Source organism: Archocentrus centrarchus, chromosome 16 (assembly GCF_007364275.1).
Source record: "Archocentrus centrarchus isolate MPI-CPG fArcCen1 chromosome 16, fArcCen1, whole genome shotgun sequence".
Taxonomy (NCBI): domain Eukaryota; kingdom Metazoa; phylum Chordata; class Actinopteri; order Cichliformes; family Cichlidae; genus Archocentrus; species Archocentrus centrarchus.
In genome coordinates this window covers 1,145,738-1,160,545 of record NC_044361.1, presented here as the reverse complement: position 1 = coordinate 1,160,545, position 14,808 = coordinate 1,145,738, and the positions used below count along the sequence as shown (strand labels likewise).

General features: G+C 41.4%; 1 protein-coding gene across 1 annotated transcript; it reads left to right on the top strand.

Annotated features, from left to right (window-relative positions):
• Positions 1-9,748: 9,748 nt before the first annotated feature.
• Positions 9,749-13,524, top strand: LOC115793889 (erythropoietin receptor-like). Its single transcript, XM_030749054.1, has 8 exons — positions 9,749-9,818; positions 10,473-10,590; positions 10,687-10,850; positions 10,976-11,121; positions 11,220-11,388; positions 11,715-11,811; positions 11,881-11,965; positions 12,985-13,524. Exons 1-8 carry the CDS (start codon positions 9,749-9,751, stop codon positions 13,522-13,524), a joined length of 1,389 nt encoding a protein of 462 aa, XP_030604914.1.
• Positions 13,525-14,808: the final 1,284 nt, after the last annotated feature.

Genomic DNA, 14,808 nt, shown 5'->3' with positions numbered 1-14,808 from the left:
GATGAAAGATTATTTCAAAGTATTTAGATACACGTATTACAGCGTCAGTGACCCTATGGCCTTAGCGGAGGTTTGCGCTCTCTGAGTGCTTCTAGTTAAATATATATCACACCTGGTGCTATTAACATGAGTTTCAATGGAGGTTTTGTTGTGTTGGGCTGGCAACTGTCAGTCAGATCTGACAACCCTGTGGATGGGCGGGGGTTATAACCTATTCAGCTTCAGTGCAAATTACGGCAGATGGAAAGGAAAAGGTCAAAGCCATCAGGTGTGCAGTTTAGGAAAAAGAGAAAAGAACAACAGGAGAAATAAACAAAGATGAAGGTAAGCAGAAGCTGTGTAATATTTCAGTTTCTTCCATGTTTTTTCAAATAAAATTTAAAAGAAATTCTGAGTGTGCCTGTGATGGTGGGGAGACCTTCAGTTAAAAGCTGTCTGTCAGACCATGTCAGAAAGCTACATGCACCACACAGCAGGTGCTCATTACCCCCCAAGTGGAGTAGTGCGGTAGACGCTGCTGCGCGATTGCTATGGGGGGTTGGGGTGGGGGTGGGAGGGCGCCGGCAGGGAGGCTCGCCCAGGGCGCCAAACAGGCTAGGACCGCCACTGTACTAGCTAAAAGAAGAGCTGCTGCATGTCAGGGAGAGCAAAGAGAGAGAAGTTCACTCAGAGATGGAGAAAGAGGACAGGAGAGGAAGAAGAGAGGTTAGAATTAAAGGTAAGGCCTGGAAAATAAACTGAAGTATGCTGACTTTGTGTTATTCAAAGATTCTATGAAAATACTGCAGTTTAGTACGTAATAAACAGGTTATCTTGTTGTACTGTATTTACAGTAAAGCTCTGTGTTGGTGCACTTTGTGTTGATGGTCAGAGTTACAGGTTACATCAGTGCAGCAGAGATGAGTTTGAATCAAAGCTGCTGATGCTGAGATTCATTCACTGAATCCAACATTTCTACAGCCTGTATGCTGTCAGTGTAGGGGATGGAGATCAGCTCAGAGAGCTGTGAAATACTGGGTTACATCTTTGTGAGTTCACTTCATCCACACAGAGCAGTAAACCTCAGAGCAGCAGCAGCAGGTCAGCTGATCACAGCCTGCACACCAACATCATTTACTGCAGCTACAATAGAAAGCTGTGATTCTTCTCCCCATGCAGAGCCACTACAGCTGATCTTAGGGTTCCTCCACCTGCTGAATCCCACTGTAACCCCTGAGTATCCTCATGTTGGTGTTTAGGTGGAGGCACAGTCACCCTCTGCTATGGAGGACACAGAGAACAGAGCTGTGTTTAAATTCCCTTTAACAGTTTGTGATTCAAGCTGAGTGCATTCATTAGAATTAAAATTTAGATTGGAATAGCGTTTGTGTTCTCATGTATTATTTTATATTATTACAATAATATATAATAAGGTTCAGTTAGCTTTACACAAAAATAGCAGGTAGAAACGTCCTCCAAAGAGCTACTTTTACTTTCTTACTTTGAGTAAATTTCAGAGCCTGTACTTTTTTACTTTTACTTAAGTAAAGAACTTGAACCAGTACTTCGACTTTTACCAAAGTATTTTTTAACACAAGTACTTGTACTTCTACTTAAGTACAGAATGTCAGTACTTTTGCCACCTCTGACACCACCTTTGGCAAAAAGATGTAATAAAGCAATAATGGTCCTCTGGCTCTTCTGTGTGACCAGAGCCAGCTGCCTTCAGCTCATCTGCTGGATGTACCTGCTGATGCACATTCAAGGATGGGCCGTCACATCGTATAGCCAAACATATAGAACACGTGAACATTTCACAACCATGAGCTCACAATTAAAAAAAATCTATACAAAAATTATATGTACATACAGGAGTCCTCTGCAGCTGAGGCCAGCCTCTCCACTCCACTTTCATTTTTAGCCTGTTTATGGTTATGTAGGTCCATCCTCTGGTAGTCTCTTAGTGTTGTGTTTTTCTACCAGTGTTTTTTATCGACTTCCTTTTCCAGTTTTGAATCGAATCGAGTTGAGTGGCTCTAACCTCGTGTCCTTATTATTGGAGATTTAAAATCTTAACGACTCTTTAAATTTGGTGCATTAAGTATCTGGTCCTACGCATGAACTTGGACACATTGGATCTTGCTCTCTCACTCGGTCTTCCTGTGTTAAACCAGGAGATTTGCACCACTGCCTTCTCTGATCACCTATTATCTCATACTGCAGTCAAAACTTGTGCTCCTGTCCGGCGCTGTCGGATCTTCAGCCCTTCCACTGCCGATCGGCTCTCTGCTGTTTTCCAGCAGTTCTGTGCTCCCCCCAATTCTATTTCCTCTGATCCAGAGGAACCTGGTTCAGTTCTTCCAGTCCAACCATCTTGGACTCTGTCCAAGTGGAAGGAGGACAGGCTGCAGGCGTTGCTTCAAGTCGTCAAAGACTGTTGGTGACGTTACCACCAGAGACGCTAAAATACCCGTCAAATATCACTGCATCCAAGTGTTGTGACCCACACCTGTGATCTATTGACTCCGCCTGTTTTGAAACCTCCTCTGATATGTGAAATAAGTTTTTATACTTTTTTATTGATAATGTTGCCACTATAAGGTCAGCCCGTCTCTGACTCCTCTGCCTCTGTCCCGTGTTCTGCTGTTTTTAACCACTTCGAACCCGTGACTCTGGTGTTCTTAGAAGATGTGGGTCGTCATATTAAGGTCAGGTTCTGCCTGTGCTGCTCTTTGAGTTCTTATTTTTTTGAAGTGGTTTTTCCTAGTATAGGTCAATCAGTCCTTACCATCATTAACAGCAGTTTGTCTTCCAGGAAAACACAAAAAACTGGAAATTTGAAACATTCAGTCGTTCAACCTTTAATTAAGAAATCTGGCCTTGATTGATCTGTGTTAGCTAATTTTAGGACCATGTCTAAGATTTTAGAGAAGATTGTTTCTACTCAGTTGAAGTCTTTTTTGAAAAATCATGACATCCTGGAGGTTTTTGGAGGTTCTTGGAGTCAGCCAGTTTTCTCTTTCACGTCTCCAGTTTGTTCAAAATGCTGCACCTCTGTTTACTGCAGTGGTTCTCAAATCCAGGCCTCGTGGCCCAGTGTCCTGCAGGTTTTAGATGTTTCTACTTCAACACACCTGAGTCAAATATAGAAGTCATCAGCAGGACTCTGGAGAACTTGACTGCATACTGAGGAGGTCATTCAGCCATTTGATTCAGGGACACATCTAAAAGCTGCAGGACACCTTGAGGACCTCGAGGCCTGGATTTGAGAACCACTGGTTTACTGGAACATGTAAATAACAGCGTATCAAGCCTGTCCTGGCTTCACTGGCTGTTTGTGCACTTTAGAATCTATTTTAAGGTTCTTGTATTTGTTTTCAAATCTTTAAATGACCTTTCTGAACTGCTTTCTTCCTACACTCCTGTCTCAGCTCATCTGACCAGATGCTCTTACATATACAGAGATCTAAGTGGAGGCTCAGAGGTTGTGGAATGAATTAGATGTTAAACGGTCACCTATATTATTATTTTTTAAACTCATCTTAAAACGTTCAACCTAGCACGAGACAGTGATCTTACTTGTTTTAATGTATTACATTTATTTATTTCTAAATAATTACTTGTTCTTTTAACGTGTTGATTTGTTTGGTGTGCAGCGCTCTGTGTCTGCTGTGGCTCCTTTATAAATAAAGTTGGTCTTGGTATATTAAGGCTAATCGTGGGAAATGAGCGTGTGATTAGCAGCTTAATTAAGTAACTCAGTCATTTATGTGACTTAATTTATTAAGACTTTATGTAAACTGTGACCTTTACTGTAATACTAATACTTTTTCTAATTATTATTAATTGATTAATCTAATCATTATTATTCCTGTAATTAGTATTTATAGTAATCCTAATTTTTCCTCAGTGGTTTATTTTTAAGGTTTTTAACCCATCCTCATTAAAATGCTTCAACTAATCACGTGCATGAAGAAATAAACGAGTCAAAGATTTGAGTCGTCCTTCCACGTGAAGCCAGTTTGGGCAGAGCTGTGTAAACACACGAGAACCTGACGATGACGCGCGCTGAAATCAAACAGCTGATAAGCTGCTGAGTTTGAGCTACAAAAGTGATTCTAGTCCGATGGTTTGATTTTCTGTGGCTCATCTGCACGCAGGGTTTTTTCTCCAAGGCTGCAGAAGCAAATAAAGCAGATTTTCACATTTATGGAGAGATTAAAAAAAGAAGAAGTCTTAACTGTAAATGGCTTTTCTCACATTCTGATGTCTATCAGCTTCCTCTGTGGGACGTTCTCTGTGAAGTACAAGATTTCATTATATGGTGCAGTCACAGTAAAGATATCTTCTGTTCTGACTCCTGGCTTGTCAGTTCAGCAACAAGTGAAAACCTTCTGTGTGCACAGTGAGCCTCCAAGTCCAGGAATAATGAGCAATTAAAGGAAATTAAAGGATCCTTTGCAGGAAAGTGTTTTGTTACAGCAGCTGTAGCAGTTAGCACTAATATACAATGCTGTAGGAATGCAATAGAAAACTATGTAACTAAAAATATTATACACACAACATAAATATAAATCCTATATATAACTGTGGGTTATGGTTAATGGTTTGAGTTAAAGAGTCTGACTGCTGCTGGCAGGAAGGACTTCCTGCTCTGAGGTGGTGTCAGTCTGTGGCTGAAGCTGCTTTCCTGAAGCACCTCCAGGTCATGCAATGGCTGTTCAGTAACATCCTCACTTCAGCCACCTGCTGAACAGGGTCCTGATTGTGGAGCGCGCCCTCTTTGAGTTCAGCTTTGATTTAAAGGGTTTAATAAAAGTGTTGCATTGACTGTTTTGGAATCACAGATACTTTTGTGCACTGTAGCCCATTTTCAGAGGCTCAGCAGTAACTGGATAAACTGTAGGACTCGTGGACATCACCAAATGTTCTGTTTCCTTCACTGAGATGCTTTGCCGGGCCCAGAGATGTATAAAGTACTGGAGTAGAGGAGTGGAGTAGAAGTACAAGTACTATATAAAAAAATTGACTTGAGTAAAAGTTGAAGTGTTCTTTCAACACCATACTCAAGTGGAAGTACAGAAGTACTCAATTTTTTTGGTACTTAAGTATTGCAAGTAGAAGTATTTCAAAAATTGCTACTCAAGTACCGAAAGTACAAGTACAAGTAAAAGTACAAGTACTGTATATATTAAAGAAAGGCAGTCAGAAGTTTGATTATCATTGTTTATATTATTTCAAACATTTGAAAGGCACAATGTATTTGGCTGAAGCTGGAGTACAATGATAAAAGGCCATACAAGTGTTTACAAAAAAACAAACACAAATAAAACATCTCAAAAGGCCAGAGGGGCAGTCCACAGAGCAGCTAAAAGACAAACCTGGACAAGGTGTTCCTGGGACGTCATCCATCTCGATATCGGACAGTAAGCTGACGCGTTCTGTCCTCAATACTTGCAAGCAACAGCGCAAAAGGCGGAGACGAAGCCTGCGTTTTTTTTATAGGCTTGATCGCTCAAATCGCCCAATGATGAGCCAGCTTCATAAACCGTGACAGCGCCATCTACTGCTCTGGCATTGATACTATGACTTGGGGATGATTAATAACGTTTTCATAACGAGTAACGAGTAGTAACGAGTAACGATTCAGCACGTGAAAAATGTATCGGAGTAAAAGTATTAAATTAATCAAAAATATATAGTGGAGTAAAAGTGAAAGTAGGGGAAAAAATATGTACTCCAATAAAGTACAGATACTGCATTTTAGTACTTAAGTACAGTACTTAATTAGTTCTACTTCGTTACTATACATCTCTGGCCGGGCCTTTGTCGCAGATGCCTTCAGTTTGTGGGTCTCTGCTTTCGGTTTTGTCTGTAGTGAAAAACACAATCTATCAGGAAGAGCTCAGGTGCTGACTTGGCCACTGACGAATATCTCAAATTTTTTGGCTTGAGAAATTCTTGGTTTGCTTTTGCAGTATTTTTGGGTCATTATCTATTTGCACCATGAAGTGCCATCCAGTCAGTTTTGCAGCATGTGGCTGAATCTGAGCAGAGAGCACAGCCCTGTACACTTCATCCTGCTGTTTCTGTCAGCAGTGGTTCCACTGCCTGCCAAAGGCGCCTGTGTTTGACAGTAATGTGGTTTGTTTTGGATCAGGAGCCGTTTCTCCTTTCCCATCATTCCGGTGTGAACTAATCTCAGTTTCATGTGAGTTAATCTCAGTTTCAGGACTGTGGCAGCTCTTTTAGATGTTTTCTGGCAAAGTCTAATCTGGCTTTTACACCATGTTGTGAACCCTTTGTGTTTTCATTCATGGAGGCATCTCTTCATTTTTAGGAGGTAGAAAATGAAACGTCTACCTTCTCGGTTTGTGGAGGGGTCTTTCTTAGCTTAAGTCTTCCTGGCCTTTTGGTGTTGCTAAACTGGCCAAATGCTTTCCTCCTTTTGGAGAATGCAGCAGACTATTGATCCAGCTGCTCTCTGATTGGCTTATTTTTGTTTTTCAGCCTAATCATGAACTCCTTCACTTGCTGCAACGGCTCTTTGAATATCATATTGAAAATTCCCATGAAACAAAAGCAAGTTCAAGACTTGGAATCCACTCCAGATCTTTTATTCATTTATCATTAAATAATGAGGTAATAGCTTCCACCTGACCATAAATCTACTCGTTAGTTTGTTGTTCATTTGCTTTTGAGCCTCTAAAAATGTGGGGCTGTATAAATGTCTGTGATTCCTAATGCAGTACTTTAGTTAAACTCCTTGATTTAAATGTAAAAGTCTGCAGTTCAGTGACATCTTGATTGTTTGATGTATAATCTGTGGCGATGTGGAGAAACTGCATGAAGAACTTCCAGGTCTAAGCTGCAGTTCTTCTGTGCTATTTAAAGCATCCTGTAAAAATACTGAAGTGATAAAACTATGAATAATGCATCTTTTTAAAAAGAAAAAAAAAAGATTTTCTGTGAATTATAAGATAAAAACAACCTTTAAATTAAAGGTTGAGGTTGTAATTAGAATTTTGAAAAACTAACTCAGTTTGTTTTCATAGTTTTTGAAAACAGCTGCGTGGATGTACAAAACTTTTTCCACACTAAACAAGATTTAAGGAAAAATTTTCAGCGACAGCCACCCTCTCAGTCCTGTCGCTGATCACTCTGTGGCTGGTAGCTGAGGTGTGAGACAGCAGATGCCACAGAGTTTGCATCAACAGCACTGGAGCTCTCAGACCACGAAACTGTTTCCTGAGCCGTCTCCAAACACCACATTCACACCACCACATGTGCTCAGACACATACCTGACACGAGCACACACACTTTCACTGACATCACACAAATCCAACAGACTGAGTCTGAGCTTCTGTCACGGTCCGTTTTCTTCTGGATCATTAAATCATTTTGTCCCTCTGTGTTCCCTCAGTGTTCCCTCTGTGTTCCCTCTGTGCACCCTCCGTGTTCCCTCAGTGTTCCCTCTGTGTTCCCTCAGTGTTCCCTCTGTGCACCCTCTGTGTTCCCTCAGTGTTCCCTCAGTGTTCCCTCAGTGTACCCTCTGTGTTCCCTCTGTGCTCCCTCTGTGTTCCCTCTGTGTTCCCTCTGTGTTCCCTCTGTGTACCCTTTGTGCACCCTCTGTGTTCCCTCTGTGTTCCCTCTGTGTTCCCTCTGTGTTCCCTCAGTGTTCCCTCTGTGTACCCTCAGTGTTCCCTCAGTGTTCCCTCTGTGCACCCTCTGTGTACCCTCTGTGTTCCCTCTGTGTTCCCTCTGTGCACCCTCTGTGCACCCTCTGTGTACCCTCTGTGCTCCCTCTGTGTTCCCTCTGTGTTCCCTCTGTGTTCCCTCAGTGTTCCCTCAGCGTTCCTCCCTCTGTGTTCCCTCAGCGTTCCTCCCTCTGTGTTCCCTCAGCGTTCCTCCCTCTGTGTTCCCTCAGTGTTCCCTCTGTGCTCCCTCTGTGTTCCCTCTGTGTTCCCTCAGCGTTCCTCCCTCTGTGTTCCTCCCTCTGTCTCATCTTTCTGTGTCCCCTGATGTAGTTTGTTCATGTTTCATTCATTCGTATTTGGATTTTACTTCCTGTCTGTGCTGTGTTCCCTCTGTGTTCCCTCTGTGTTCCCTCTGTGTACCCTCTGTGTTCCCTCAGTGTTCCCTCAGTGCACCCTCCGTGTTCCCTCAGTGTTCCCTCTGTGTTCCCTCAGTGTACCCTCTGTGTACCCTCTGTGTTCCCTCTGTGCTCCCTCTGTGTTCCCTCTGTGTTCCCTCTGTGTACCCTTTGTGCACCCTCTGTGTTCCCTCTGTGCTCCCTCTGTGTACCCTCAGTGTTCCCTCAGTGTTCCCTCTGTGTACCCTCAGTGTTCCCTCAGTGTTCCCTCTGTGCACCCTCTGTGTACCCTCTGTGTTCCCTCTGTGTTCCCTCAGTGTTCCCTCTGTGCACCCTCTGTGTACCCTCTGTGTTCCCTCTGTGTACCCTCTGTGTTCCCTCTGTGCACCCTCTGTGCACCCTCTGTGTACCCTCTGTGTTCCCTCTGTGCTCCCTCTGTGTTCCCTCTGTGTTCCCTCAGCGTTCCTCCCTCTGTGTTCCCTCAGCGTTCCTCCCTCTGTGTTCCCTCAGTGTTCCCTCGGTGTTCCCTCAGCGTTCCTCCCTCTGTGTTCCTCCCTCTGTCTCATCTTTCTGTGTCCCCTGATGTAGTTTGTTCATGTTTCATTCATTCGTATTTGGATTTTACTTCCTGTCTGTGCTGTGTTCCCTCAGTGTTCCCTCTGTGTTCCCTTATCATCTCTCTGTGTATAAATAGTCCAGTTTTCCTCTTGTCTTTCTTGGTGCCTCTGTGTGTCTTTCCCAGTTTTCTTTGCTTTTTGTGGGAGTGTTTGGGTTTCTGTTTGTTTCCTCTGTGGATTTCGTACCTCAGACTCAGTGTTCAAGGTTTGTTTGTGTTCTCATGCGTGTGGATCCTTTATTCTGCAACCTCAAACACACAGGCCTTACTGCTTATTTATACTGAAAAAAAGAATAAAAAGTGACTGAATATGCTACATCTTCAGTGACTTTCTGAGAATATATGAATAATTTACATGTTACTCCTCTGAGTCATGAGACTTCAAGTAAGCTGAACACCACATTATGACATTAAAGGAGATTTTTAGACCAACTCTTTTTATCATTATCAAAACATCAAAAAAGCAAACATATTTAGGAAGAACAGCCCTTTTTTTTGACAAAGTTGATTAAAAAACCTTTCACTTATAAACATAATTATTATGCACTAAAGCAAATAAAAAATGTGACCCTAAGTAACCTAAAACAACACCTGTTAAGGTTTTGAATCGCATGAAAAACTGCAGTCTGTATGAAGAACAGGATCCTCTTCAGAAAGAGACAAAATTGTTTTATTGCTACTATGAAAAAAAATTAAAAGCACGTGCCCAAACTCATAAAAGGGGGGGAAAAAAACTTCTACGTAAACACTTCCTGTGATGTGATTGAGGAGTTAAACCTCAGCTCTGTGTCTCATTCACTGTTTGAGACTTCAGTGGCACCGCAGCTCTGAGGTAATGGCACATTTCCTTTTACTAAAATATCACTGAACTCATGATTTTTGGTCTTTCACAGAAATTGTAAACGTGGCAAATTTTATTTGTTGTTGTTGTATCACAGGTGTATTTTACAAAAAGATACATTTCCACTTATGGTGATGTCACTGGAATGATGTGAGACATAATATTACTAAAATGATGTTTTATTGATATCCACAGCGTGAGTCTCGGATTCAGAAAGACATGAAGTGCTGGCAGCTGATGTTCGGGCTTTGTTGCCACAGCATCCTCGCAGTGACCAGCAGCATCAAAGGTACTGCTCATTTATATGGAGGTGTTTTTTTCACTTAGCTGGAAATTTATTAGTAAGACAGCTTATGGTTTATCTCATCTTGTGGCCTCCAGTATGACATCCTTTTCTTCTAACGGTGATTAATTTAAACTGATAACTTTAATGTCATACATTCCAGCTGTCAACCACAGTAGGAGGTTCAGAGGACGTGATAAAATGTCAAACAGTCACTCATATGATCCTATCATCACATCACGTCTGTTAATTCATTCATGTTTGACCTTTGATTAATATTTTATTATTATATTACTGTGGAGAAATTATGTACTTTTTTCCAGTACATATGGGAAAGCTGGATTTGAAGCTTACTTACCAATCAGGATTTTAAATAAAAATAAATAGAGTGCACTGTTAAGGATTAAACCTTTAGTGTGTTCATGGGAGTCCTGGGACGAGGAGTTTTTACCCTCTTAACTGATGGTTACATGTTTAACCCCTCAGATGAGCCTAAACTATAACTCATCTCTGCCAGTGAAGATCTGAATACTTATTCAACTATTAGATCATTTATGATTTGAAATGTTATACACGATATAGTATAGAATCAATCAATACCAGAACCTGTGAAAATAATTATTTCTTCTTCCCTTTTTCCTACTTTTTCTCCTCGTGCAGCTGATGGAGTTATTTGCACGACTGACTTGATGAAAAACATTACTTGTGTCTGGAATATCACTGCTATTCCTTTGGGAACGTTCAAAAGCAACTACAACCTGACTTTTGTGGGCGGAACGTGAGTGTCACACTTCTCACATAAAGACATGAAAATGCTAAATTCTTCTTACAGAAATGAAAGTGTGTGTTTGTGCCACCTGTCCTGTGTTTTCAGGACGGCGTCCTGTCCAGTTGTGTTGATGAACGACATTTATCGCTGTGACTGTGAAGTCAACAACAGAAACTTAATCTGGGCTGACATTGATTCATATGAAATTAAACTTTGTAATAAGTCTCACTGTGAGCTTTTAAAGTCTACATTTACTCTATATAAAAACAGTGAGTATGAATAAATGACATTCCTTACTGACTGAGTCATTTATATGTGCTGAAGTTTGTGGTGAAGGTCAGTTTGGAGTCATTTTGATGTATCTAAATATGATTTGATAAATGTTTCCAATCAGTTCAGCTGAAACCGCCTCCTGAGCTCGTGGTCCAAGAAACAGCAGAGACCATCAACATCACATTTGAAAGTCGCTATGCTGAGCATCCCTACGTTACAGATTTACTTGACTATGAAATCTTACTTCAGACACCGCAAGGCAACAAAGTCAGTGTGAGATCAGCTGTTAGAAATACATACAGTTTGATAACTGAGACCCCGATCAAACAATAATCACTGGTTATAATGTTTCCACCTTTCCACAGACTTTTCCTGTCAGATCGCCTAAGACGTTTGGATCTATTGAACGGAAAGTGCTGCTCAACCATGCTAAATATTGCCTTAAAGCAAGATATTTGATCAGTTTAGAAGAACCAGGTTATGAAGGAACTTGGAGCGAATGGAGTAAACCAATATGCTTGGAAAACCAAGAAGGTAAAGGACAAATTTTTTTCTTATTATAGAGACTTCCAAAAATATGTGAACAACAAAATGAAATTAATGCAGTTTTAGTAATTTTATGATGATGAGTAAAGATTTTAATCAGAGATTTAGGCTGTGCACCGATCGTGTGAATTCTGCCTGTTGTTGTCTTGCAGTGTTTGTGAGGTTTTTTTCCCTGAACAACGATTATTAAAAACTGGATTTTCTGGCCGCTTTTTTTCTTACTCTCAGTGCTTTTGTAATAACACTGATAATTAACAGATAACGGACTTACTGCCATCTCTGTAGTGTGACTCAGTAATTCTGTATAATTTCAGAACAGGAAGCTGTCTTATTCATCTTGGCCAAGTCTCTGGTCCCAGTATGTGGGGCTGTTGGAGTCCTGCTGTTTCTATACTACAGTCCAGCTGCGAGGTGAGTAATCGAAGCTTCATCTGAAGAGGATAATGTGCTTCTTACTAATGTTTTCTGTTTGTACGACAGAATGAAGATAAAAACTCTGTCCCACACGCCGTCGCCGGCCCCTTTCTTTCAGCCTCTGTATCAGCAGCATAAAGGGAATCTTCAGGTGAGGCGATAATCTGACTCATTTCTGAAGGATTGTTTGGTTTTCATTATGTGACGCTTCAAGTGCAGGAATCATAATGGAAGGGACTCAGTGGAAGCACGACTGCACAAAATTCAATTAAAATCTATTTTATTTATATAGCACCAAATCACAACAAACAGTCGCCTCGAGGCGCTTTGTATTGTGGGTAAAGACCCGACAATAATACAGAGAAAACCCAACAGTCAGAACGACCCCCTATGAGCACCTCCAGCAGAACCAGGCTCAGGGAGGGGCAGTCATCAGCCGAGAGCACAAAATTACACAGCAAATTGGACATAAGAAAAGCACACAAGTAAGGATAAATCAGGATCCATGGGGAGGCAGATAATCCGCTGTGGTTACCCCTAACAGGGACATCTTTTTACAGTCGTCTCAGTATATCCTCAAACTAGCATGTTGTTACTGTAAGCAGGCGTTCTACCACGTTCACTATCTTAGTTTAACGTTCATTTCTCTGGTAAATGGTCATAAAAGAAAGTATTTTGCAAATCTGGATTTTGACAATCTGCAAATGTACCTCCTTGAGTTAATTACTGGACTTTAAGATGCCTGTGTGGAGCTTTTCAAAGGTCAAAAAGCTGCACATGTTACCAAGCAGGTATTCACCAAAAGGTTGCTGTGGGTGTGGATGTGAGAGAAAGCTTTCACTGGTTAGTGCCGCTCAAATATCATCCCATTTATAAATGAATACAAATATAACTAATGGTAAAACTGTAGCTGATTCCCACAAGGAAATACAAATAAGCACTCCACGCTGTAACAGCAGCATGATCACCATCCCAGGGACAAGCTGTTGTAGATCTGAGTGTGTAATAAGGTGCTTTATTTTCTGAGACTGCTCGGGCTAAAAATAAAATAAATCAGAAGGAAGAATCCACTGTGTCAAAACTGAATGCCATATGAAGCTGAAGGCAGTATATTTGTGTAGTTTGCTACGTTGTCACACCTGATGCATCTTCATTCTGCTGAATTTTCAGGAATGGCTTTCACCTGACGGCAAATTTGTCCTAACGGGCAAAGCTGATGAGATCATCATAAGTGATGCTGTGACTGTTGTGCCAAAACCCATCACAAAGGACCCAGAAGAGAGCCAGGCCTTCCTAAACCCTCCAGTAATCCAACTGGCATTCCCTCAGTGCCCAGCCTCCTACGTTGGCCTGCCTGGGATGGATAAGGCTCCCCCCACAGTAGCTATTGTGTGTCCAGCTAACTCTTCCTACACTCAGCTCCCCTGCTCCGTCTGGGCAGTCAGCACTGGAGAAGCAGAGGTTGTCTCCTCTCCACCTGAAGATATCTTAGAGATCAGCTGTGCTGACTCTGGTTGCAGCTTCGAAGATGTGACACAAAGCCCAGAGTGCAGTTTACCAAGCAGCCCTGTTGATGGTATTCCATCACCGTGTTACTGTACTGATTACTGCATTCTCAACAAAACAGCTGAAGGTGTCGTTCCTGTGTTACTGTCTAAAGAGAACAGCGTAGAGGTTCCAGCTGAGTCCCAGCAGGAGGCTGAGACTTAAGGAGGAAATCGCTCTGTCAGCTGGTTTGGAGACAGGTATTCAGGAGGGTGGCGGCACTGACAGCAGTGACTGTAAGTCCACATGGCAGGAGAGACCCATGAGGCGGCTTGAAGCTGGCGAGCACACGTGTTGCATTTTGCTGTGTGTTTCTGATAGAAGTTCTTCTTAAGCAAAGGCGGGTTCGTGCTTGAACTCCATAAAACATCTGTTTATATGTATGCGATTATTATTTTTTCTATGACATAAACCAAAAAAAGCAACACATAAAACATAAGGTATGCTTCCGCTTTGGCTGACTTGCACATGTTTAACACAATGCATTTAAAGTGCCGACTGCAGAAAGTTAAGATGTGAATGTGAACAGCTTCCTATGATGGAAAGTTTATCTGCCTTATTTCTAATATCTTTATACTTTGTATTTAGCTTTTATTGTGAAAGAGACAAAAATATATACACAGTTAAATCAATACTTGAATAATTGTTCCTGTTTTACTGACTTGTGAAAGATGTTTTTGGATTTTCCCGGATCTTTAAACATCTCTGAGCTGTTGAACTGGTCGTACTGATCAACAACAAATATTCAAAGGAAACTATCATTTATGTTTTCTATAGGAGAGATTTTCCTAAGGGAATCAATAAAGTGTAATCTCAGTACGAATAATGTTTCTTTATTTCTTCACTGATCAGAACCAAACTTGAGGCCGAACTGTTGCTGTTGCCTTCGGTCATTTAGTCTAAAGCAGCTCTAATTTTAACCTTTATAACTGGAGGAGGTGAGGCTCAGTCTGCAGTATAACAACCATGAATACTGCTTTGATTTTATTAAGTTCACATTCAGATTTTGCAATATTTTACTACATCTTTTTTTCCTGATGGAAGTAAGTCCACTTTGGCTCAAAGGTTTCATTTTTGGGGGCTGTCTTGGGAACATTTGTAAATAATAAAGTGTCCACATTTCCACCACAAACGGGCACTCAGTGATTCTGAATTAAAGGCAGTTTCTCTGACTGACATTTCTGGTAACAAATGATGTTAAAATTATTAAGAGGACTCTCATTTCATATAGATTCTTACAGCACACCTTGACTGAAAGGTGACTTCTTCCTCTGAGGGGACCAAACGATGCCAGCAAAGTTTCCCCCACAGCAGACACAGCCTCTGGCTTCCCCTCACAGTACAGGTAGGGGGTTCAGATTGTTGGTCTTTAATCTATCACCAGGATGTAATGTGGGCAGTCACACATATGCACCTTAACAGTCCTTCTAGAAACAAGTATTGGCACTT